Source organism: Clinocottus analis, unplaced genomic scaffold, assembly GCF_023055335.1.
Source record: "Clinocottus analis isolate CAN_PGR_092001 unplaced genomic scaffold, fCliAna1.0.p SCAF_34, whole genome shotgun sequence".
In the NCBI taxonomy this organism is placed as follows: domain Eukaryota; kingdom Metazoa; phylum Chordata; class Actinopteri; order Perciformes; family Cottidae; genus Clinocottus; species Clinocottus analis.
In genome coordinates, this window is record NW_027176087.1 from 1,331,812 (window position 1) to 1,358,192 (window position 26,381).

Consider the following 26,381-nt stretch of genomic DNA (forward strand, 5'->3'; position numbering starts at 1 on the left):
ATGCTCACTTTAAAAGACTCAGGGTATCGGGGGATAATTGTTACCTGTGTTTGAGGTGGAAGTAGACTCTAGTTTCATGGCGGTGTAGAAGCTTGGTCTTATTCCTGTGCAGCTGTGGCTGGAGGCAGGGTGTCCATCCCCTGCTCTTGAATGGGATATCTCAGAAACGCCTGGACCGAACGTCTTCAAATTTGGCACCGATGTCAATTTGGAGTCAAGGACAAACTGATTCAAATTTGGCGGTCAAAGCTCACAAAACACGTTTGGGCATCAACTTTTTATAGTAATTATGACAATTTCACAAATTGCCTACCGCAGTATTTTTTGTACATTCCCCTTGAGTTGTGATTATTTTGTCCAAACTAACAATTCTCAGGTCAAGAATGAACTTCCATATTAAACTTTAGCTGAAGCAGTGCTTGTTCTATTAGCTTGTAACCAGATAACTCCGGATCCAACCAGAGTGACACATAACACTGCTGCTGGTTTATTGGCTGTCGGCCCATTTTCTGCCATGAAACTAGATGCCAGTGTGTTGTTGGTGCATTATGGAACATTTCTAATGACATGATATGTCGTCCCAAATTTTCAAAACCATCTGATTTTCTGACTTGCAATATATTTTATAAACTCAAAATCTATTTTCTATACCTCGTTCCCAGGACTGGAGTTTCAGCCAAAAACCTAGCTGCAAGTGTCAGAGTATTAACCGTTGAATCAACAGCAATTTTAAGAGAAAAGAGGGAAATGATCAAGTCTGTATGTGCATGATTTATTTGATCATATTTAGGTATATCTTGAATATGAACTGCACAAAAATGTTCAGTTGTTTGTTGGTGCCATGTTATAGCAGCATGTAAAGGGGGTGTTGATACACTCTCATACACTTTGAATGTTATTGTTTTGCGTAGGAAGCAAAAACATCTATCATCTTTATTATCTTGTGAACGCTTTTTTTCCCTCCCTTGCAAGCGTACTTGAAATAATGAATGCTTGTTGCCGCTGGGGCCTTGCAAGCATTACATACAATATTTGTAAAGCATGAGTGCATGTTTCCAACCTGTTCAGCTTCAGATTTACTGCCTTTCCTTGATGAGCTTTTTCAACCCAAAAGACAGAAGAGCTGCTGTGATTTGAAAACTAAGAGCTTTCTAGTTTTGATAAATCAGTTATGTCAGAAGAATATGTATGTGCACTTTACATGCCTGTGGTATAATAAACATACATTGTACAAAGAAGAGGGCTGTAATTGTTCAGTAACGAATGACACCATGCAGCTGTTTCCATCCCAAACATTCTCATAGGACATTTGTAACACTAACCCTTTAAACATTAATGTCCTACTTCCACTTACGGCAGACACAAAGTAGCATTCCTTTTCATTTGGAGACATTTTGAAATCCTTAATATTATATGCTCCTATTTAGGTCTCCACCAATCCCTTAAGGTAAGTATCTATCTCTTTGGCTGCTGAATGATTGTATGAAAAGGATTAGTGCAATGGAGCGAGGAGTCATAAGTTGGGGGCCTCAAGAAAGTATTAATAACAAGGGGTTTCACTTCTTTAAATTAAACATAAAATTCACAAATTGTCTTACAGGAGCCAGATTAAAAGACAACCCGCTCCACCACTGAGCCACAGTCGCACCGGAATTTACAAATGACCACTAACGGAAACGACTTGACTCTGTAAAGGGCTCTGCCTCACTCCTACCACGGTGGAGACTTTGGTCAGAGACAGATGAATGCAAGTAGGACGTAGGCAGGCAGACACAGTGAATGAAATACATATATCCATGCGCCTCCGCCAACTGTGTTTGCATCTTCAACAAAAATGGCGTCGCTACCAAAAGTCCCGCTGAGCGCTTGAAAGAATTGCAACTCAATTGGCTGTTTCAACCACATTAGCAGATGTTGTAGTGTGTGAAGCTGCATGATGTCATCCGGTTTCACCAGATGAAGTAAAGAATAACTCTAGAAACAATCTTCATTTTTTTGGTCATGTTTACTGATGAAGGTCAGAGGACTTATGTTAAACTAAAACTGTTTCACATTCAGATAAAAGTTCCTCACACTTTGAGTAATATTAAAAACACAACAGTGTTAAAATACCCAACAACAACTAAAAACATATCAAAATAGAATAAAGTAAAAGTAACAATAAGTATAGGTGTTGGCAATAAAATGTACTTCAAGTATCAACAGTAAAGGTACACGTTCTAAAGAAAATGACTCATGAGTAATACATCTTTATATATGACTTTATTAGATCATTGATGAGGCATCAGTGCATTAGCAGCAGCATGAGTTATCAAGCAGTTTAAATATTGCATATACATTTTAGGCTTTTCTCTCATTTTAACCTTTTGTGAAATATTGTATAGTTTGACCGCTTGACCACAAATAAGTTAGAAATTAAATTAAATTAAACCACACCTGGTTCTGTCTGTCAAATCAAGACAGGTTCACACAGATATGCCTCTGTTTATCGTTCACAAGAAGATAAAATAAAGGTTGGAATTACAAGATTTGTCTTTCTTATTTCACGCTGCAGTTGACAGACTTCAAAGGTAAATCCTGCAGAGAAGCTTCTGGCTGATCAACAAGGGAACTGCATGCAGCTGTGCTGCTCGGTTTTTGTCATATGATTGTAACACATTGCTGCTCTATTATTTGTATGGTTTGGGTGATTAGGCCACTCCTTCTAAACTGTATTTAAAATCTGCAATAAACGCTTGACTTGTCCTTACGTTGTCCTAGACATACACGGATGTTGTGGCTAGATTACACAAAGGATAACTGTAATCTCACAAAACGTGTGATCATCTCACAGCAGTATGTGGCAGCAGGTTTGGATCTATCTCTTTGGATGCAGTTGCTCTGGTGAACTCAAGTGAACCGCTAAACACAACATTAGACTTAATAGATAATGAATATACTGTTTCGTTAGTCTGCCTGGGGATCCAGCTCTAATGGAACTATCACTGTTTATTGCCTCCAACCACGATGGAAATATTCACATATGACAGAAGCACATTAGCAGGTTGTGTTCACTGGCTATAAAAATGAATCCTTAAGACAAAACACATCGTCATCAGCCGCCACCTGACCGGCCACTTCTGAGGCAGAGCGTGACGTCGACGCTGCCAGCGTGGAACTCACGTCGCCGCCGATCCCGGAAGTAAACTGTCCAGTTCGGTCTTGAGTCTGCGGAATAAAAGACACCACAGCTCGCGGATACGGGTCCACCTCAGAGCTCCAGCGAGCTTTCCCGAAGACGTCTGAGGGGACAACGTGTCCTACTATCGGACTCTGTGTGTCCCGTCCCCTCTCTCAGACCCGGACCCGCTGACAGCTGCGTGCAGGGACGGTAAGAGCTCGGTCAGGTGTGTGTGTGTGTGTTGCTAACTAGCCCGCCGTGTGAGAGGTGTGAGACGGGCTGTGAGAGACGTGTTGTGTGAAGCGTGTTGTGTGAAGCGTGTTGTGTGAAGCGTGTTGTGTGAAACGTGTTGTGTGAAGCGTGTTGTGTGAAGCGTGTTGTGTGATGTGTTGTGTGACGTGTTGTGAGAGACAGACTGTGAGACGTGTTGTGTGAGACTTGTGTGAGACGGGCAGCGAACACACAGCTTCCCGGCTGTCCTCCGGCTCCGGAAGCTGCTGGCTGACCGGAAGCAGCGTCAAACGGGTGTTTTCAGTCTGCCGGTGCTCTGCCGGTGCTCTCAATATACAACATGAGGGAAACAGACCTGAAAACTTGTTTCTAAGTTATTTCTGGTCCAAGAGAGTACTGCACTGCAATACCTGTAGTACCAACAGCAGTATTTTGATTTAAACATTGATATGTATCACATTTTAAAGAGGTTTACACTTAAATGAATATTACAATAGAAACTATGACACTAATGCCACCCTATAAGACACACAAACAATAGCAAAGGGGTCTGGTAGATCATGACACAATGTTGTGTGTTTGTGTTTAAATATCTCTGGTAAAAACTTTATTCACTCATTTTCTTTCGTTACATATCTTCAAACTGTCATTACTTTAAGCAGAAAGTCTTTCTGTATTTATACACCTCTAGATTGTAATTATTGTACCCCCAAATCTCTAAAGTTCCTCCTAAGCTCGCTATTGATGGAACTCAACGGATACAATCTATATTAAAAGAAAATTAAAAGATAAATGATTAAACATATTTTAAATTAAATTATATTATGCCACAAGGACATTATTTTAGCAGCTGCCACGTCTTGAATAGGCCTGATATGCTTTTATAGAGTGGCGTGGTCTCGGTGTCAACACAGGGAGTGTGCACATGAAGGTCCACACCCATCTGTTCCTCCTCTGAGGCCGAACATGTCAGCCTCATGTACAGAGTTCAGCTTCGGTTCACTTTCTGTCCCACTGGCTCATAAAGCTGTGACAACACAGTGTTACAGTAATGTACATGGAAAATGCACATAGTATGTACAATGCCAGCAGGTAAACGCCTTTCACCCTCTGTGCTAATATTGTGTAATGAACAAGGTGCAACGAGATAATGTATGTGTAGCTATAACTTTGTGATATATATATATATATATCTATCTATCTATCTATCTATCTATCTATCTATCTATCTATCTATCTATCTATCTATCTATCTATCTATCTATCTATCTATATATATATATATATATATATATATATATATCTTTCTTTCAACCACCCAGATACACAAACACTTTAGATGATGGTGGACTCAACATTGGCTCAAGTGGGCAAGAATCTGACTGACGCCATGAGAATCCTGGGAGACGGACAGAGGTGATGAGAAAATATTCTACTTTATTTTAGAAATCGAGCATCAAATCTGACGGCTGTAAAAGGACTACAATGTGTCTTGTTGTGCATCTGTCTAGAGAGCCGGACACGGGACCAGAGAAGTGGCGCCTCAGCAGAACCAGCATCCCTGGACCCCTGCAGGGAGAGTAAGACACTCACACTCTCACACACTATCTCTTTCAGCTTATTTAGGTCTTTAAGATTCCGGAGGGATTTTCTTCCTTTTCTGGTTCATTGTGGTAATATGAGAGCTCAGCAGTATTTCATACTTTCTCCCCTGAGGTTTTTTTGGGGAGATTTTCCTGTTCGGATGTGAGTGTCCAAGGCCGGAGGAGGAGGTTTTTTAAGTCAGTGCACAGACTCTTCTGAACACACTGCTGGGATATAATTATCACAGTGTCACAAATGTGGAAAATACAGCAATTTTACAACTATTTAGTCCTCTGTTACCTTGTGACATGTGATGGAGCAGTTACCATTGCAGTCAATGGAGAACTGGATGTCTCTCTGGCAGTTTTGAAGCTCGTTGAGCAACATGTAGAAGACTGTTCATAGGATATATGTATTCAGGGATGGAGGATGAGTGTGTTGAGGATGACATTTAATACCACATGTGTAAATTGTGTTGTTGGGGAAGAATTTGAAGTTATTTTGTGAAGCACATCACTGCTTCCTTTGCGTCTTCTGTGCAGCGGTCAGGATGTTGCCACTATACTGCACCTTGTTCACAACCTCATTCATGATGAGGAAGAGGAGGAGGACAAGCCAAGCCAACAGTGAGTAGAACTAATACATGAGGATAGCACTGTCAGCATGTTGTACCCCACCTGCTACAAATGAACCATGTTGTGTTGGACACTGTTTTCTTCTGCCAGTCATGTTTAATCCAAATCCATCAGCTAATATGTAAAGAAATAGTGTTACTATAAGTACGATGATGCAATGTCTGATACCCATGTTGATTCGTCCTTTAAGGACAAGGCCAGACTGGCCTGATTCAGCAGTGTTTCAACTCCCCCAGGGGAATAACGTAATGAAGGAATACGGTGTGTGATGAAGCTGCTCTTTGTCTCCAGAAGGATGCAGCATGTGGGTGAACAGGGTCACATGGCCTTGCTGGGTCACAGCCTGGCCGCCTACATCTCGGTGCTGGACAGAGAACGGCTGAGGAAGCTGACTACTCGGATCCTGTCTGACACCACGTTGTGGCTCTGCAGACTGTTCAGGTAGACCCGTGGCTCAGTACAGTACAGCTTTGGATCCAAACTATTCACTTGTGCTTTGCGTGTGACCAGCGTCAAAAGCAGCAGGAGAAAGCTTCCCCTGCTGGCCAGTGTATCACCTCTAGGTCCCATTGACACTGTTGTTGTTAGTAGATAGTAGAAAATTAATCCCTAAAACTCTGATTCTGTAGTTTTACCAGTTGTTGTCTTTGTGCTCATTACTATAGCACTTTCTGCTGTCACTACTCTCCATTCTCACCGTCACTCAGGTATGAGAGCGGTTCAGCCTACTTCCATGAGGATGAGCGGGACGGCCTGGTCAAAGTGTGTCGGCTAGTGATTAACGCCCGTTATGAAGAATATGCCTCTGAGGGCTATGCAGTCCTCAGCTCCAGACAGCCCGTCATCTACCAGAGTGCCTCTGGCCGGCCTGGACTGGGGCAGCATCTGTGCAACCAGGTACAAACTTTCACATGATGAAGATTAAAGCCCCTGTGTGTTCCAATCCAACTGGGATTTTAGATATATTGGAACTGTACATGAAGGGACTTTAAAAATGTAAGAGATTCCACATGGGCTCCATTTACCTTCAGATCGTATCTGTTGAATGTCAACAAACTACGGTATTTAACAAATTCACTTTTGGTAGCACGACTTGTACTGTTGAGATTTTTGGGAGACCAAAAATCTCTGACTTCAATAGTTTCAAAGTGTCTATCAGCATTCTGTATTTTGTAGCAATGCAGATGTAAAAGAAAGTTAGCGTCATTGTAATATCAGCCTCTGTGTCACCAGCTCGGCCTGCCTCTCTCTAGTCTGTGCACAGTCCCATGCAACACCATCTTTGGATCCCAACACCAAATGGTAAGAGAATCCAAATGGAAATCCCTTTGAAAACAGAGTTGAAAATAATGAGTTTTGACTCTCATCCTGTTTTGTCTGTCAGGACGTCGCCCTGTTGGACAAACTGATCAAAGAGGACATCGAAGCCGGGAAGCTTCCATTGCTGTTGATCGCCAACGCAGGTGAAGGATAGCCATAGTTCAGACACTTCAGGTTCCACGGTGTACAAAGTGGTACGTTACAGGAGCTGAATATAAGACTTTCTGTCCTGCTGCTTTTTTTTCCCAGGTACCCCTGGGGCGGGACATACGGACAAGTTGGCTCGTCTGAAGGACCTGTGTGATCAGTACAGCATGTGGCTCCATGTGGAGGGGTGGGTCTGTTATTTTATTTTGTGCACTATATGGTTGGCCTGCTCATAGTAGTTAATGTTATGGATATTACCTGAATTATGATATTCAAGCTAAGATGATTATGTTAAATGTTTTTACTGTGGTTTTGCTGAAATACAGACTTTTGAAATGGAATTTTATGTGAATAGAGGAGACATTGCTACGAAATCTATTTGTATTTCTGTTGAGATGCTGGAGTACACAAGTCTGTGTAACGTTGACCTTTTAACATGATGTTGTGTTTTTCTTGTTTTGTTATTCAGGGTCAACCTGGCGACCCTGGCTCTGGGTCAGGTCACTTCTGCTATCATGGTAAGCCAATGTTACAGTTCCAGTCACAGCCTAAAAATTAAAGGACATGTTCACATTTGAATAAATCAATGTTACAATGATAACGACATGCTACATGTCCATTGAAGGGATTAGTGCTCTTATTTGTTGATCCTGACCTTCAGACTCAAACCGAGTGGACTTGGAAGCCAGTATGGACAGGTGGAACAGGGACCAAAAACAGTTTTTACATACACATGGGCATGGGAATATAGTTTGAAGAGAAATCTGAAAAATTTAAAAGGGTTTAGCTGCTAAATGAATTTCTGAACCCAACGTTGTGGCAGCTTACGACAGAATGAGAACACATCACTTTTACAAATGAATGAAGCCAGACCCCCAGGAAAAACCATATTATGTTGACCTTCCCTTGTTCTTTTCCTCCCAGGCCGCCAGCAGGAGTGACAGTATGACACTGACACCAGGTCAGTGGTTGGGACTCCCTGCAGTTACTGCTGTCACCCTCTACAGACATGAAGACCCAGCACTGGTAGGCTATTCTCATTTCATACTAAGTGGTTGAACACATTCATACATGTTTTTGGTGGTTTGTGGCAGTTTGTAGTTGTCTGATCCTATTTTCTGCTCACAGTCAAACTCACACTGATTTAACTTGAAGTACCCAAGTCCATTAGTGGCATTCTGTTCAGCGCTTCATGACACTATCTTTGCCTTTCTCTGGCTTAGTGGCGTGGCTGTTTGCTTGGCCCCTAGAACCGATCATCGGTCACAAGAATGAAGGCTGAGACACGGTCTCTGATCCCATACTAGATATGGACGACGTAACTTCCCAGTTGTCCTTTGGGTGCATTCTCCCTGACAGAACGTTTTGGGCAGTCTCTCTGAGGATTACAATAGAGTTTTGTTGTTTGTTGTGTTGTACCTAAAAGATATGACGCGTTAAGACTTCTTCTCTTTTTGGCCTCTTTGATCGCTCGTTGACTCCTAGGACGTGAAGAAGAGTTTGGTCGTCCAATTCGGTAATCCATGTAACTGCCTGCTGCAGATGATTTGCTCAACTGTTTTTGGAGGTTCACTCCAGTAAACAAACAGAAAGGCATGCCATAAACCAAATGTTCAGATTTTTGCAGAAGTTTGCTCTGGGCAGTGGGCGGGGCTTGGTTTCGGCTTGACTGTTTTAATTTGGCGGTCACTAACTTTGTCATTTGACAGCTCAACAGTAACTAACAGAACTCATTTAAGGCCAGAAGAGGCAATCTCGTGACAACATCTTGACTCATGTTTGATTAGCGCTGCCCAACTTGACAGTTTGTGCTGAGTGTCATGAGCCTGGTGAGTTGGGGTGGACAGACCCCATTTGCATAAAGTTGAGGTTGAGCGATGTTTTATGCAAAATTAGATGCAGCGAACAGTCAGTCAACTCTGCGAGCTGCATCCACCACGCAACGCATGGCCGGATCAAGGATCCGCCAACTTCACATATGTCAACAGATCCAGTGACTCTCCACCTTTGTCAGCAGTCGCAGAGCCCTGAAGCCCCGCCCCCACTGCTACACAATGGGGCTGTTGTTTGTTAAAAGGTTCATTCATTTTGAACGTGTCACCTGTCCAGATTGCACTAACCGTGACACTGCACGTCCTCGCGATACGCCTCCCAAGAGTAGATTAGATGATCGGTTCACACACACGCACGTGCACACACACTCGCACACAGATTCCTTGTTTCATAGTTCCATGACTGTTGCTCTGTCTCCATGTTTTGTGTCTCAGTCTCTGGCAGCAGGTTTGACCTCCAGCCAGCCGGTGGCGAAGCTGCGAGCGCTGCCTCTCTGGCTCTCGCTGCAGTACCTCGGTCACAGTGGAATTGTCCAGAAGATCAGACATGCCGCCGCCCTGGTGAGCATCTCTTAACTCCCCCTTAACCACAAACTGTCCCAACAGATTGAACTATTTAAAAAAAACAAAAAAACTCTCTCTTCTCCCTCTCCAGAGCCAACAACTCCTGCAGAAGCTAAAGGCTCTGGCCTCCATCAAAACATCGGTAGGTGTTGCCTTTATGTTCAGCCATGAATAACAGCAGAATGTTTACCATAATAAAGGTGAACCGAGTTTTTGTGAGAATAGGAAGACAGTACCAACTCCGCGATACCCAACTGAGTGAAGTGATAACCATATGTGCAGTTACTGATTGTAACTCACCAAAACATATCCAAACATAGATATTTCTGAGTTCCCCTTAGGCTTTGCATTATGCCTCAGTGAAAGTAGAGCCCCATTGTGTCAGTGAGAGTGCTGCAGTCATAGAGTCACAGCACACCTCTCCATGCTGCTCTGCCTGCTTTTATTTACTGCTACATACCTGGGGTTTAAAAAAATCCACTGCTAAGGAAACAGGTCATCTTTACTCTAAACTAGGACATTTCACATACGATCAAAGATTTGCAACAAAATATATTTAGAAATGACAGCCGTCAAAAAGAGATTCTTAGATTTGTTTAGAACTTGTTTAGACTTTGGCCTCTAGTTTTAGTCCGCGTAGTTTAATTCACAGAAGGCCTCGTCTCTAAATTTTGAGAAGTTTGTGTATAAATAAACGTAGGCAAATCATAATTTTACTCAAATTAAAGCATTTAGCCCACATTTTCAGCCCCATCCCACCACCATGAAACAAGGCGAGTACTCGCCTTGTACTCTAGTGACTAGATGACCTGATGATATTTTGGCTTATGATATTATCTTATGATATTGCCATGCACATGAAATTCAAACACATTTATTGGCATAGACATGTTGGTTCACGAATGATCTCATGTGCATGATAAACAGCTGAGGTAAAATGTTTTGGTACAAGGATCGACGCCTCTCCATGTACTCATAAAGAACATGTATCACATGAAGAAATGACCTCCAGATGTTCAAAGACAACATCCATGTGTGTTGATAGGACATGCTTCAGACAGAGATCTCCCTCTTCGAGGCTTTGATCACGGTAAAACCAGAGTTGTGTTGACACGGAAACCGTCTCAGGGGTACAGACTTTGCTTAAAGGATTGTTCACTGGCATATATTGAAGGCAAATACTGCATCCATATAGTCACTGGGATGCGAGTACTCTCCAGCTGGGATTAGCAGTGTTTTACACTAACACAACTGTAATACACATGCAGTGAACAATCAGAGTGTTGGGGAGCAGGGTCCTTACACAGTGGTACTCAAACTCACAGGAGCTTGTTTGGTCTCGGTCAGCAGCATTCTCTGTGAAGATGCTATAGTTAGAGTTTAACATACCACTGTGTTAGTAAGAGGTGGCTGTGTATGAGCTCGCAGGTCCATGTGTGAATATGCTTGTGTGTGTGTGTGTGTGTGTATAGCTGCAGTTATAGTCAGTGTGGGTTGCCTTGGTTCCAGGGCGTGGTGTCGCGGATCCCGCCCATCTCGGGGGCTTCACTGCGGGACGTTCTGGGCTCTCTCATGCTCTCTATTGTAGGTGGGACCAAGCCTCTGCCTGTCACCCTTACTCCCCTTTGTCCTCCCTTCTCTTCCTGTTCTTTCTTCCTGTCACTCCTGGTCATTTTCCTTCACTCACACCAGCTGAGCAGTATTTGGGTCTCCATTGGCTGATGGACTGTTCACTTCTCCCTAATTGTTTAGGATGTGGACCACTCAGGCATGTTCTTTGAGGTACTTCAGGGAATGCCTCTTCACACTCATTGTGTTTTGTTGCCTTTGGAAGAAATACAAGGGTCATGAATAATGAATAAATGTGTCATGTGCTGTTGCATCTCATTACTTAATTTGGTTTAAAATGCAAATAGTTTTGGTGATGCCCCCTGCTTTTCACAGCAGCAGAGTAGAAGGTCTTTATCACTCCCAGACGCCCTGAACACACAACATGCGTCTTGGAGTCTGGCTCAACTACTCGTACCTGGTATTTCAATGGGTCTCCACTTGAGTCTCAAGTGACCATTTGTGATTGGATCTCACTTTACAGCTCTGCATTCAAACAAACATTTTCATCATTTCTGTTTGCAAGGCAGTCTTCCCCAGGACACATTCACTTACAGTGCTATCAAGTCCTCAATGCATCCTGGCTGCATTCACTCCGGTACTTAGTTAAAGCTGTCCACTTGTGGACACGTCAGATTATTTGTGGCAGGACTCCCAAGTACCTAAAGGTGTCACCCTTGTGCCACAGGGTGTAGTGGTGTGTAGCTCTTCTGCTGTTTCCTCCTAAAAGCCACTGACAGTTTTGTTTGTTTTGCTGATGGTGGTTGTTGGCCTGGCACCATAGTGATGGCTACTTCTTCCAGGTAGGCCTTTTTGAATTGTTGATGACACGGTACTGTATCATCAGCATGTATGATAATGAAGTTTGAGCTGTTTCTCAACATGTGTGTACAGTAGGGGGCTGAGTACACCACCTTGAGGGACAAGTGATGAAGATGATGGTTTTGAAGTGTGACTCGCCACCTACGTTCTGGCAGTCAGAAAGTTTAGGATCCAGACACAGAGCGAGGTGTTAGGTCCCAGAACCTTTAGTTTAGCTGCCTGTCTGCTGGGAATTATGGTATCTATAGTTAAACTGAGGTTTATCAACGATCCACGAATCCTAAAACATTTCAGGATTTTTTTAAAATTATTTACTAGATTTTATGTACTTACTGTTCAGATACCTTCACTGAACATTTAGTCTAAACCCGCCTTGTTCACTGCTCATCCTGGACTTGGTGGCTGCAAGTCAAGCAAAGCTGCCTAAATATCCTCTTCTTCAGCCATGATCTTCATCTCGTAGAGGCGTTCTTGTGCCTGTTGGGATATACTGTACGGTCGTTCCAGTGTCTTCTAGGTCTTCCCTGGGTCTCCTTCCACATTGCAAAGAGGTGTCTTGAAGGCAACCTCCTCAGATGCCCCAATTACCTGAACTGGCTCTTTTCCCCATGAAGGAGCAATACTGTTATTTAAGGCAGACTTCTTCCATGTTGAAGTCCAAAGCTACCTATACTGGCTTTCAGCTGACTTCAAATAAGGTTAAATGCAGCTAAAATGAGCTCATTCTTTGTTGTCTATGAACTGTGGGTTGTTTTGTTTGTAAAACAAAACACAACCGACAGTGTGTTGTAGTAGACCAGGCCCATGGAATCCATGGCAATCCTCTGTAGACTAGTTTGAAGTAACTATGTAATGATCACCAGTTTCTGGTCTAAGACTAATCTCAATTGTGTTGGGACGATTGTTATTCTAGTTTGGTTATATAAAAAAAAGAGAAAAATAAAGCTGTTTTTTATTTATCATAGTTATGACGTCATAACATTTGTGGTAACTATGAGCTTGACTGTATTCTGTTTAAACAACACAGTCAAAGTGTTTGCACAAGTAGAGGCCTCCCATCTGGTGATCTTTTGTTTGCTCTTTTCTTGCTGAACAGTTCATTGTCTGAGCTGATGTCTCTTCTTCCTGCTTGGTTGAAAACCTCTGACTGGTTGCATGTACAGTATGGACTGGTGTGGACTCAAATCCGTTTTAGTTGTGCCCTTTGCTCCGCCAGAACTTCTGGGTTCTGTCTTAGTGTGTTACTTGCTGTGCATCAACCCACCAACAGTTTGTCTAATAGATGAATTAAAACCTTCAGTATGATTTAATTGAACTCGGTCACAATGTGTCTGTTGTCCACATCCAAAGGGAAAAGTGCTACGACTTTTTCCAAGTAGCCACACTTGAAGGCAGGGTGAAAATAATGCTTCATAGAGAAGAGCAAGCTGGATAAACTGTTCAAAAGAGGATACCCGCCAACATTTCCTGACAGTCTCTTATTGGAGGCCTTCAAGGAATGTAGACCTTCACACAAACGGTAACAGTAGCAGCTGTGGTAGTGGAAAGTAATGAAAAAGACAACAGTTCAAATTCAACCTACTTTTACAACTCCACACAGGTGGCCAACCGATGGGTGTGATTCAGACAGCGACACGCACTTAGCATGTTGACGCCTTCAACCCTGTCCCATTGTCTATTTATGGATTAAACATACTACAGTCATTTTGGTTTCCTAATTTGACAACACCACATATGCTTGTGGATTATTCATGACCCTCCTATCATACTTCAGACACACTAGCCTTCATCTCAGCCCCACCCAGGCATGATGCTTGCCTTAACCTTTCACCTGGATGTCATCAACAATGGGCTTCGCTGTCGTTCATTTCCTGTCTGGTTTATAAATGCACCACATGCAACTCCACTGAGATTATTTGTTTTTTTTAATTGTATTCTGGTTAAATGGCATTGCGTAGCACAATTTGACCCAAAACAAGAAAGGTAATGCAGACACACGTCCAGGTGCTACCTGTATCAGTGGCTTGGGCGTATACTTCGTAAACTTGCTTTTGGAATATTTTCCAGTGAGAATGGAGTAGTTAAAATACCCAATGTCACACACATTGATCACTTTGTACTGAAATCTATGGCCCAATCCCAATCTCCACCCTTACGGACTCACGCACTTAGAGGCGCGCTCCCATTAGATGCTGACTTTGCCGAAGGGAATTACCCACAATGCATTGCAACGTGAGGTTTAACACACAGTTCCCAATGGAAGAATGGAGACGTAAAAAAAAAAAAGGTAAACAAAGAGGCACGTGGGCATTTAGCTGGTAAAATACCTTTACAACATTATGGAACATAAAAACACATGAATTAGAGGAATGCAAACATAATATATATATATATATATATATATATATATATATATATATATATATATATATATATATATATATATATATATATATATATATATATATATATATATATATATATATATATATATATGAGTCACATTCATCATACATTTTATTTTGACAAAAACAAGTGAATAAATAATTTAAATTACTTCTCATGTTATAAGGAAGACGTTTGAACCAGTGAATAAAAATAATAAAATAAATACATAATTGTACACAATATTTTATATGTAGTCACGTGATGTTGCAGTAAAGTGCTGTCCCATTCATATTCACACCAGCTCAAGCCCTCACAGACTCTCACACTCAACCAGTTAGCAGCTGACGTCAGTGAGTCCCTGAGGGTTCAGGGCTCGAGGGTTCAGGGCTCGAGGGTTCAGGGCTCGAGGGTTCAGGGCTCGAGGGTTCAGGGCTCGAGGGTTCAGGGCTCGAGGGTTCAGGGCTTGAGGGTTTAGGGTGGAGATTGGGACTGGGCCTCAGTCAACCAAATCTTCTGAACTGGAGCTGTAGCTTTGGTTTTGGCTGCTCCGCACCACTGACAGGCAATCACTCCACCACCTCCTTAATGGAACCAATAAAGCAGAATCAAGTATCGATAAAATCCTCTTAAATTTAAATTTGACAAATCAAACAAGAAATGTGTGTCATACAGTTACAATCCCCACAGACATTACAAGTAGTAGCCTCAGTAGGCATGGAAACAAAGCAAAACCTTAAATCCATGTTAACATCGCACCCTTTCAACTGATAATTGTTTTGCATGTCGGACAGCAGTTCACTGGTTAAGTATGATGAGAACAATCCCCAAGTCTGAGATGTCCACCATGTCTTTGTGTGTCCAACAGGTGGAGGATGAACTCAACTCTCCTGTGGTGCTTTTCAGGTTTTCCCAGGAAATGAGTTCTGGTAAGGTTCACACTCCCTGGACCCAAAATAACTGTCTGTCAATCAGAAACAGTGATGTACTAGCTACAGGATAGGATGTCGACGGTGACCTTATTTATTCCCATGATATCCGTTAAACTCTCAAGGGTGATTAAGTTATCATTAGCTCAAAGGTCCATTTACTAGTTTTCAGTCCGGTCTCCTCTCTATCAGCTTTGTTGTCGTCACATGACTAAAGTATGGAACATCCGTCACATGATATATCACAGAATGCTGGTGGTTATTTCTGTCCTTCACTAGATCGAAAATCAGTACTTTGAACCCCGATTCTTCCATTCTGCATGTCAAAGTGTCCGTAAGCAAGATACTAAACTGTGTGAAAGATTAGATCCTGGTGGGCTACCTGGTGGCACCTTGTGTAGCAACCTCTGCCATCGGTGTGTATATTGACATGTAGTAATCAGTGCTCTGGACTGGTTGGAAGACTAAAAAGGTGCTATATCAACACCATCTACTGCCTTTAATGTTGTTCATGGTGATTAGAGTTGTAGGTCTGTATGAGTGGGTTCCTGTTCACTGTAGTCTTCAGCGTAGAAGACCACACAATGCTCATAAGCTCTGAAAAGCTAGTCAGTGGACCTTTTTTAAACTTTTTCATTTTGTTACACATACTTTTCCCAAATGCTCAAAAGTAAACTGTCGTGTCCAAAAATTATAATAAAATGTAGAGGTTACTAAGATAGTTCTGTCACTCTATACACAAATAACCACAGTACATTGGTGTATTCTTACTTCCGTCCCTTTTGTGTTGATAGCATCCAGTGGCGGCTCAGTGGAAGCTTACTGTGCTGGAGAGAAAGAGGTGCTCGATGCCTTCAACAGATGGGTGAGTGTCTCCTCCTTAAACATGAACTGTACAGTGTGCATATGTTAGTTAAAGCTGCAGTAATTCATATTTTCATATAAATGACAGGACTAGGAATGAGTATTGTGAGGATTTTATCTATTTGATTCTGCTTATCTTTTATCGGTTCTATGTGAGTATTTGGTGCCAATTAGAAAATAGGTCAGTAAACATCTCTCTGCTGACTTTAAAAGTGTCTTCACTAAAACACTGGTCATCCTTTAGCTCCGTGGTGGGGATGTGAAGTCATGTGACCGTGTTGTACTTCCTTTATAGCCTAACGTTAGCGCTTTACTTCTGCTGATTGTATTCACGCTTCAAAAATCATGAATGAGGTGTTCAGTTGTAAAGATTGTCTCGCGAAACAAAACCTGTAAGTATTATAATTGTTTGTTTGCCACAGGGGGATTATTGTCTGCAATAGGAGAAGATTTGGCTGTTTGTGTAGGAAACCAGTGTGGCGCTCACTTCCTGTTGGATACAAAAATACATCATCCCTAAAGCTCTCTATTAGTTTTAAGCAAATTCATAATTTTAATGTGAATTCCCTCGAAGTGATGCACATTGAGTTATCACCAATTCTCCAGCTCCTGTCAGCTACACTGTGCTTTGTTTTTAGCCTCTTGTAGCGCATACTGGTTTCAGAGCCTACAAACTCAATGTGGTTTCCAACCTCTGAAAAACCAACTGGAGTAGCTGGAGACCATCGACAGTTCCAGAAGTGCATACTGTGGCTCTCGTGTACTGATTAAGTACAACTGTGTCAAACTTAAAAATATCAGGATGAAATCAGTGCCACTCGACTATAACTCGGTTGCTATATATTATGATTTCCATCTCTCTCTGGATATGTAATGGTTTTATGATGTGGTTTTGATTGTTAGTTGTCTGGATCAAACATCTGCAGGTTGAAAGATCTGTTAAATGTTTTCATTGTCATCAGAACACATAGCTCACCAGGTGATTAACTGTATCTCCATGTTGCAGTCAAATGCCATAAGCCATAATTCTATATTTATGAACATGAATAAAGTATGGACTTTGAAGCTCACACTGGTCATTGCAATGGAGTTGTGGAAGTTAGCCTATAGCCATTTGACCGGAATACTTTTGAGCTATAACCAAAAACAAATTGGGTTCAGTTGTAACTTTTAATTCGAGTTGATGTCTTCCTTTTCATATTGTGCTGTGGTGCAGCTGGGTGAACAGCTGTTGCAGCTGGTGCCCAGCAGTGGGGTAGATGTGGTGGAGCTGGAGGACGAGGGTACATGTGTCCGCTTCAGTCCCCTCCTGACTGCTGCAGGTACACACACACGCACACGCGCGCACGCACGCACGCGCGCGCGCGCGCACGCGCGCATAGAAGCAAGCCACTCTGCTTGATAGGCTTAATGCAAACATCACCGGGATTGTTACTTTCTCTCTCCTGGCCAGTTCTGGGGACCCAAGAGGAGAATGTTGAGGACCTGATGGAGAAGCTGTCCGAGCTAGTGCCTGCAATGTGCTCCACAATGTGCCTGAGACAGGACTTCAGAGAGGAAACCCACCGACACTCTCCCTCGCTCGCATACATAGAGCAGCTGAGCTGGCCTGGCCTCGGTGCTGTCCGGTAAGAGTGGATAGACGCTACCTGTATTCATTTCAAGAGACCTCCAGTAAGTGTATTCAACCATGTTAGACTCATGTAAGCACATCAATTTCTCTTAATCTACTTTAAATGCTACCTTCAGAGACCGTAGGGTTGAATGTTTCATGTAAAGAGGAGCTTTGACTTTATTGTCACCCTATTCTTGGTTACATGCTCTTTGATCATTTCAATGCAGCAGCTATATATGCTGCTTTTGTAGTCACATTGTAACCCTTTATACATGCACTATCAAAAGTGTGTGTGTGTGTGTGTGTGTGTGTGTGTGTGTGTGTGTGTGTGTGTGTGTGTGTGTGTGTGTGTGTGTGTGTGTGTAAAAACACATACTGCCACCTCTAGCAGGTGAGGTAAGCAGAACAGGACTGATGGGAAAGGTTCAGTGGGAATAAAGTGGATGCATGGATAGAGTTACATCACTCTGTTAGTCATTTGGTTTGGTGAGTGTGAACAAGATAGCGTGAGATGTACAGTGATAAGTGAGTCTGCTTCAGTAGAAATGAGGTTGATTCAGTAGTGGAAGGAGGCGTTAGGAAGGGAACAGGTAGAGGTAGGGTTTGGTTGGTTAGGGTTCAGACCGGTGGGCCGGCAGGAGATGATGGAACGTTCATTTCAACCAGAAGAGATTTGAGACTTGACTTGGACTTATAAGAATGACTTGTAAATGTCTCTGACAGAAAGTAGTAGAAATATAGTGTGAGCTCCGGCAGTGTGAGAATCTTTCAATGGAATCCTATCATGATGAAATCTTCACATATTAACTAAACTTTCATCCAAAGATCTGATGAAACTATTGGTGTAATGTAATCACTCTGTTTACACGCAAGCACATAAATACATAGTGGAACATTTCTTATCTGTTTTTGCTCAAACCTTAATGACTTGGAGAAATGTTCCGTAGTGTGTTTAGTATTCAATTCACACAGGAAACAAGAACGGATAATACTTACAGACTGTTTATTCATCGCATTACCAGAAAACATACTGAATCTTACGATGCTCCATTTTGGCCATACTGCCCTCGTACGAGCGTAGTGGACAGTCCTGCCTGGTCAGAATGGAGCCATTAGGAGCACATGTGTCTGAATGACGTAGCTTTAACCGGCCCATTGACTTACAGTTGTGCTTGTAACCACGTTGGGGTTTGCTGTGGTGCTCAGGAGGACTCAAACCTAAATGTTGATGTTCAGGTACGAGCCTCAGGCTGAAGGGATGGATGAGAGCCGGAGGAAGCAGGAGAGGGAGAAAATCAACAGCGAGCTGCTGAAGAAACTACAAGACCTTGACACCGACATCATCTTTTCCACTGGTTAGTAGCACCTCTTCACGTCTGAGATGCCTGTGAAAGATGTAACTCGATATTCATCTTCTCCACCTCTTCCTCGCTCCCCAGGCCCTGAGTTTGGGACGGAGGAGGACTGTATCTTTGTTGGCATGGTCAGCGATGACGTTGATGTTTCAGAGCTGGTGGACACAATGGCTGCCCTCGGGAGAGACATAGAGGAGAGCGGAAGGGTAACTGCTATGACATTTCTTTTTTAAGGACATTTGAAGGTCAAAGATTGAATGAATAGTGAGAATTCAATCAGTAACCTCCCACCAATACGGACAAAGTGCTTTCAATATTTGACTGAGCTATAACTGGACTGGTGATGGTCATATGTAGTTACCCCGTCTTACAATAATGAAACGGTATCAAAGAATGAATCTCTGAGTTTATTTACTTGCTTTCAGTTATGATTAAATATCATTTAAAATATTAACAGAACTCTAGAAGTGTTTGAAAAGGAGGTCTAAACATATTTTACGAGCTTCTCAACGACCACAACAAACACTTGGTTGTGAGATTAAGCATTTTTTTAGATTCCTTTGAAAATAAAATGCACAAATATCAACAAACGTCATCAATATTTTATTACATTAATTTCTTCTGCCTAAAGCCATTTGTATGTCCAATTTTTATTAAAATAAGTGTCATTCAAAAAGGCTTTTAACCCGTTGCTTTGGCCAAATGGATTAAATAACTGTACACCCTTTAATCCTCATTAATCATTTAATTATGTATTTCATAGCTTCTATTGACGTTTTTGAATGAAGCTTAGAATGTTTCTGGTTATATCTTATCACACTAAACAATATAAACTTATGATTTGATATTATTATTATGATTTGGTTATATAAATATAATTTATGGTGCTGTTAAATTTCTGCCAAAGATTTTGTTTTATTAGCTTGGTGAAAATGTAGTTTTTGAAATGCTAAAAAGCCAACAAATAAAAACGTGTTGTGAATTGTACAATGTTAAGATCCATCTTTTTTCCAATAAATGATTACTTTTGGGCTTAAATACATAAACACTAGTCCTCCTTTAGCTACATGATGGTGACATGACGTCATGTGAGCGTGGTGTACTTTCTTTATAGCCCAACCTTAGCTTGTGTTCATTCATGAAGATTATCTCGCAGAAAGAAACCTGTAAAAAGAATCCCATTCGCTCTCATTGAGTGAACCAGGGCGACGGTAACATCCTGTTGGATACAAACGTACGTCATCCCTGCACCACTAAATGCTATTCTATTCTAATGCTATACTATTCTAAAATCTCTAAATCACAATGACTTCTTCCTCGGTAGCTCCTGGAGAACATGACGGAGGTGGTGAGGAAAGGCATCCTGGAGGCTGAGCTGCAGCTGCAAAAGGCCAGTGAGGAGAAACTCATGGAAGAGGTGTGTGTGCTGCTTGTGTGTTTTGTTGCACTTGTGTTTTTGTTAGAAGCTCGTTCGTACTTTGGGGTAAGGAGTTCTTAGGAGGCTAACATGTTTGCTTGCTCTTGTTTCATTAATTGTGCGTGTGTTTAGATGTGTGACGGTTGCCAACCCATTGAAATGCTTGACTTCCTCTGTGTCTGTGCAGGGTATGCTGAGACAGCTGCCTCTGGTTGGCTCTGTGTTGAACTGGTTCTCTCCATTTCAAAGCTCCGTTAAGGGCAGGACCTTCAACTTGGCTGCAGGTACAGAGTGTCCTTGTATTGTGACCGTTGTACATGGCAATCTTGAGTCACAAAATGTCACATCAGGTCATGACACAACCAAAAAGGAGTCTTGTGCTAGTCCAAAATGCAACGGCCAATGTCACATGAATATTATGGTAGTTGTAGAATGACTGCTGTCCCAAAAACATGAATGTACAGAAGTGTTCACTGTTTTGTTAGATTTTGTTGCCCCTGTGCATACAAGGCACCACGGTACTGTGTATTATGCTGTTAAGCTTTTCTAAAAAGAACACACCAAAGTTTGTGCATATTTGTCAATATTGGTGTATAACATGTGTATGTTGTGTGTCCATAGGCTCCCTGGACTCCACAGAGTTGACATACTCCACCAAGGCCCAGCCAGACAGGCCATCCCTGCAAGAAAGTCCCACCTCCTCATCAAAGAAACAACCAGGTAGGATCGTCTTTTGTCCCCCAGCGTGAGACTGAGCTCCTCCTGCAGATCATTCAAATGAAAGCCTCCCAGCATAGGAAGGGATTACACGTGTGCTCTGTGAGCCACTGGAAGGATTTTCATAGACATCTGTGCAGGAAACGTCAAGTTTCAATCACAGCTTAACAAGTATAAGAAAAATATGAATAACAATCAAGCCCACTAACCAAACAGTTGCCCTGACCAAAAGAATCCACACTATGTGCTTCTATAAGCTCGGTGGCATTGTGACTACTTTCAGGTTATTTGGTAAACTGCTGTTGCTGGCCAGCTCACTGCTCACATGCAGCCTGGAACATGCTCGCACTCGTCAGTTGTAATAGCTCTTATTCTCTCTGTACTGGAGGTTTACTGGAGGGACTAAACATCTAAGCTAGAAAATAGTGGATTGTAATTTCTGTCTTCATTCTTTGAGCTCTCTCTTTGTTACCAGTGCCGCTCACAAAATTCTGCTACCTGTGGAGACTGACGTACCACTCAGCTTGTGCACTTCCTGTCTTGACTTTGTCCTCACAGGTCAGAGGTTGTTCCGGCGCTCGGTGGCGGCCTCTGACTCCTTTAGTGAAACCAGCTCCATTGGCCCAGCTGAGGAGACAACCACACCTAGGGAGGCGAGTACCTCTCCCAGGGAGGAGAGTACCTCTCCCAGCGATAGCATCCAACCCCCCACCTCTCCTCCTGCGCCCGAGGAGGACTCGCACACTGCAGGTGTCGTCGTACCAGAGAACATCGAGGAGTCATCTGTGCAGGTGGACACACAGCTGGAGGATGCCGTGGTGTCAGAGGAGAGGCAGCCTGAAGGCCAAGAGGTGGAGCAGAGCGGGAGATAGGACACACTCTGTCTGCAGATGTCCTCAACCGTCCTCTAAATGGTACCAGTTCAACAGATGTTAAAAAGAAACCTGTTAATACATTGTAAATCTAACTCTTCCAGTTTTGAAGGAAAAGTGGTGATGGAGCTCGATTGGGCTGTTTGTGTCTGTCCTAAAGAAAAGGAAAATCCAGCCCTGATACTTCCATACTGCGATGCTCACTTTATTTAGTGATTAGTGACATGAAGAATGTTCTGCTGCACTCTAAATAGCTTGACGGATCATTTAATGTCTGTTGGTTCCTGTATTCACAAGTATAATAAGAATACAGTTAACAAACAAATGAAGTGTTTTCAGGTGGATTTCTCCTTTTAAAGGTATGATGGACATCCAGCCCAGCATCTCACTGTGCGTGGATGTCTTATTGGATTAGAGCAGAGGAGAAGCCATTTCACACGCAGCATTTCTTTAGCTTTCAAGAGAAATCCGATTGGTTTAGGATCAGAGTCTCCATTTAATCCTCACTATCTCTGAACTGGAACTAGTGTCGCTGCAATGACAATGTTTAGACTTCTCACTGTAAATAGTCTACGCAGATGTTACATATCTAGCCCATGAAATTACTAACTGTAATTGTTTCAAATTAACTGAATCTGTAAAAGAATAGAGTAACATAATATATTTAATTAAAAAATGGCTACTGATAATAGCAGTCACCTGCTTCAAACACTTCCTTCATGTTTGCACTGAAACAAATCTTAAAACAAGATTTAGACAAAGAGGTCACATTGGTATGAATACAAAGTTGTAATTTCATTAGTCACATTATTACAATTATGAATTAAGAAAGCTCACATAAATTCATCATACAAAATAAAATTTTCATGATTCATGAAAAAGTTAGTAATTGCTCAGTAATTTCAGACGAATTTGTAATTTTATAAGGAAAAAGTTATGAAATTACAAATTGAAAGTTGTGTTACAAGACAACATTTTTAATGTAATTTTCATAATTTTAGTAAATATAATTTTGCAAGAAAACGTCATACATTACGTTGTATTTTTGAAAACTAACTTTTTAGAACCAGCAAATCTATTTCATTATTGGATGAAGAGCATGTTTATGGTTTAAATCCATTGTTAAATATGTAACAAGATGCTTATTGGTGAAGCCTAAAAACTTCAGATGGTCCTCATTTTAAATTGTAGTCGGTTCTGTTTAATACAGAAGAGAAAATATATTTAAAACATAACATTACAAATCTATTCTCAAATGATTACAAGTCTCACAACATTATGACCTTTTCTACAATTACAATGTTGTTTTTTTTCTCCAATGTCTTTTCCCCAAAATACTATGACTTAATTTTCATAATATCAAAGTTCTGCAATAACAGAGACCCTAATATTCCATTTTACAGTATAACCTTTGTGAATCAAAATCAGATTCTCTTTCTGATTGCAGCTGTGGTAAATGTTTTCTTTGGGGTTTTTTATGCAAATATATTATTGTGTTAATCAGTAATGCAACTAGAGCAAAAGGTGACGTGTCACACAGGAGCTTTGCTTCACAGGTACTCATTGTAGGAAGATTTCTGTTCTTTGCCAAGAACATCCTGCCACCCTGGGTTAAAGACTGTCTGCCTTCTTAGAAGGCCAAATGTTTGTCTTCTTTCTTTACCCAACACTGACGTCCATTGTTTGTCCTTGGCCCTTTGCTGTTGTTTGGTGTACATAATAACAGATAGTACCGGCTGATGATGAGCATGTTATGTACCTTGTATATGTTTCTTTGAAGGATTTTTGTGAGTAGAAGTTCACAAAGTCCAAAGTGTTCTCACACCACCACTGTGCTAAATCGCAGAGAGCAGCTTTTTCATGGTTTGAGTTGTTGCTGATTTCCTACATTCCTTTTACACTCTATTTTGTACCGGGTGTGTTTGCCACATCGGGTCAATGTCACACACATGGTCACTTCAGGGTCGATCCTATATGACTCTGCACACTGTGTCGTCGATCCAAACTGGATGTCACTGAACCAAAGACCTGTGTCAAAACTCTTACGGGAGCAATATCCCAATGCAGCCCCCCACTGCAGGCCCCGTGAAAGGAAGTTACTTCTGTCGTTGAAACCGCTCGTAGACATGCATGCAGATCTGATATCACACAGATGTGATGAGACCAGCTGTCTCTGTGTGACATGCAACCAACCTGTAAGATCACTCTTATCCGTCCTTGTCTAGAGGCCTTAATGTTTCACTCAGTCTTCTGCTCCAGGAAATGAGTGTTATAAATGCACTATAAAACCACTTCTGTGGTCATACACACTTCTGTCGCCTAATATTAAGCAGTTGTATGGAACTTGACTCAGCATGAGCGATGGCTTCTCATCGGTGAATGATTATCATTGATAGCATGCCTTTGGGAATTTAATTGGAGTGAATAAGGCTCAATTGTCCTGGCAGAATGGTTTATATGAGGTACATTTGCTCTCATGGAGGTGCCTAAAACAACCTGTAGTACCATAAAGAGTTGTAAAATGTGGATTAATACAGTGGTGAGAACGAAGCTTATGAAATAATCTATTTCAGCATTATTGCACTTGTTCTGTAGATCATTTCTTTAGACTGCTGTTCTTTATTTAATTTTTGACCTGGTGTAAATGAAGCAGAATTGTTTTGATTATTTCTGTTATTTGATCCTACTGCAAAGCTAAATCTAAAACGTCCTAACCTTACGGGAACATGTTTGATGAAGAACTTTTATTTGATGGAGGGAAATGTTCTGGATTCACTGTTTAAGTGATTGATTGTATTTGATAAGCAGAATCTTTTCTCTTGAATGTTTTCTACGATTAGTTTACAGAAAAACAAAATACATTGACATCTTCTGTAAATTGTGTCTCTGAACAGAATAAATTCAAAGTTTGTAGTCTTAATCACCGGCCACGGCTGTATGTGGATCAATTCTAACTCTGCATGTACCTCTCTGTCTGATCGAGTTTGTCTTCCTCTGTACTGTTTGGGAGGTGTTCCTTCAATGCAACTCGCATGTGTGTGTGGTTCAGGTATCTTGTTTCATTTGTAGTTATACATGAGTTCTATATTTATGGCAAACTGAGCGATAAATCAAAGCCAACAAGAAAAACAATGTTGGCATAGATATCAAAAAGCAATTTTCAGACAAAAGGAAAATCACAAAATGGACAGGTCTGAGTGTATGAATGTGTTTTAAGACCTTGTAGCACGCTCTACTGAAAGTAAATCTACGTCTGTCAGATTTCTGTGCAATCTGAAGCCTTTTTGACTTGAACAAAAGCAAATAAAACAGCAATTAAACAAATACAAATAACAATGATAAAACGATACAGATTAACAGAGGTGTAGACTAGGTTCACATGACTTTGACTCGTGCGTGTGTGTTTTCTCTTTCATTAAATTGGATTACATGTCAGATGTTGCTGTTATTTTTTCCACATCTTGTAACTTGATTGTGTTATGTTTTGGAAGTGTTTCTTTATACTGAGTTGCGTTTATCTAAAGTAGAAGAGTAACTTGCCATTATCATATAACAACTAATAATAAGCAATAACCTCAGACTTTCAGCTCATCTAAAAGCAAAGCTGACTCGTGTCCTTTTTTTTTTTTTTTTAGACGTTTATCCCTTTTCGGGCCATCTTTTTATGAACAGGACTGGTAATGCAATGCTTATAATATGTTAACGTCTGAGGGCATATGCACAAAATATTGTGAGATGAGTTAGGACAACAGTTAATTGATTTAGATTTCCTCAGTGTAGTTTGGATGAATGATTGCAAAGCGGTGATCTTTTGTGGCCAAAAGTGAAATGATTATTGAAACAAAATGAATTGAAAGTGAATACCTCCAGTGATGGAGACTGGTGTGTTGAAAAACCAAACTTAAAAAAAAAATTAAATCATAAACCCATAAGCCCCTGTTGTATTGTCATAATTACCATATTGCTTTGAGTAAAGTTGCATGTTTTAATTTATAACGTTATGATTATTATTATTATTATCAGTAAATCTACTCAACAAACGTCTATGAGGGATTTGGCTAATTACAGATTATGTAGGAGATTCATTGTTTTGTTTTTATTGTAAAGGATTGTAAAAAAAAAAAAATTCCAAACAAATCAATGCATATTATATTAGAAAGTCAAGTACACTGTATGCACCAATATAAAAGTCCATCTCCATTTGCGCCAAGACAAAATGAATCGAATCTGCAGTTGAAAAGGTCAGAAACTAACGTCGTAAACTGACTCTAACTGGTCTTCGGGGAAATGTATTTTTTCTTGCCCACGGGAGTCTTTCAAATCA

General features: G+C 41.3%; 1 protein-coding gene across 4 annotated transcripts in view; it reads left to right on the forward strand.

The window, feature by feature from the left end:
• The first annotated feature begins 3,181 nt into the window (after positions 1 to 3,181).
• pdxdc1 (pyridoxal-dependent decarboxylase domain containing 1) overlaps positions 3,182 to 26,381 on the forward strand; it is a 28,793-nt gene continuing 5,593 nt past the window's right edge. For 2 of the 4 annotated variants that reach the window (XR_011079415.1, XM_068596093.1), the window contains exons 1-23: positions 3,182 to 3,370; positions 4,714 to 4,807; positions 4,903 to 4,971; positions 5,518 to 5,601; positions 5,902 to 6,051; positions 6,318 to 6,507; positions 6,844 to 6,912; positions 6,995 to 7,073; positions 7,180 to 7,264; positions 7,547 to 7,595; positions 8,002 to 8,103; positions 9,345 to 9,470; positions 9,565 to 9,615; positions 15,157 to 15,217; positions 16,012 to 16,082; positions 17,298 to 17,403; positions 17,535 to 17,709; positions 18,933 to 19,051; positions 19,136 to 19,257; positions 20,376 to 20,468; positions 20,656 to 20,752; positions 21,090 to 21,188; positions 21,744 to 22,099. Coding sequence is in view for 3 of the 4 variants with exons in the window: in XM_068596093.1 (XP_068452194.1) it covers positions 4,731 to 4,807; positions 4,903 to 4,971; positions 5,518 to 5,601; positions 5,902 to 6,051; positions 6,318 to 6,507; positions 6,844 to 6,912; positions 6,995 to 7,073; positions 7,180 to 7,264; positions 7,547 to 7,595; positions 8,002 to 8,103; positions 9,345 to 9,470; positions 9,565 to 9,615; positions 15,157 to 15,217; positions 16,012 to 16,082; positions 17,298 to 17,403; positions 17,535 to 17,709; positions 18,933 to 19,051; positions 19,136 to 19,257; positions 20,376 to 20,468; positions 20,656 to 20,752; positions 21,090 to 21,188; positions 21,744 to 22,057 (2,388 nt within the window). In the remaining variant the exon portion in view is untranslated. Of the gene's footprint in view, positions 3,371 to 4,713; positions 4,808 to 4,902; positions 4,972 to 5,517; positions 5,602 to 5,901; positions 6,052 to 6,317; positions 6,508 to 6,843; positions 6,913 to 6,994; positions 7,074 to 7,179; positions 7,265 to 7,546; positions 7,596 to 8,001; positions 8,104 to 9,344; positions 9,471 to 9,564; positions 9,616 to 15,156; positions 15,218 to 16,011; positions 16,083 to 17,297; positions 17,404 to 17,534; positions 17,710 to 18,932; positions 19,052 to 19,135; positions 19,258 to 20,375; positions 20,469 to 20,655; positions 20,753 to 21,089; positions 21,189 to 21,743; positions 25,795 to 26,381 lie in introns of those variants that run through there. The other 2 variants (XM_068596092.1, XM_068596094.1) reach the window with 2 other exon arrangements.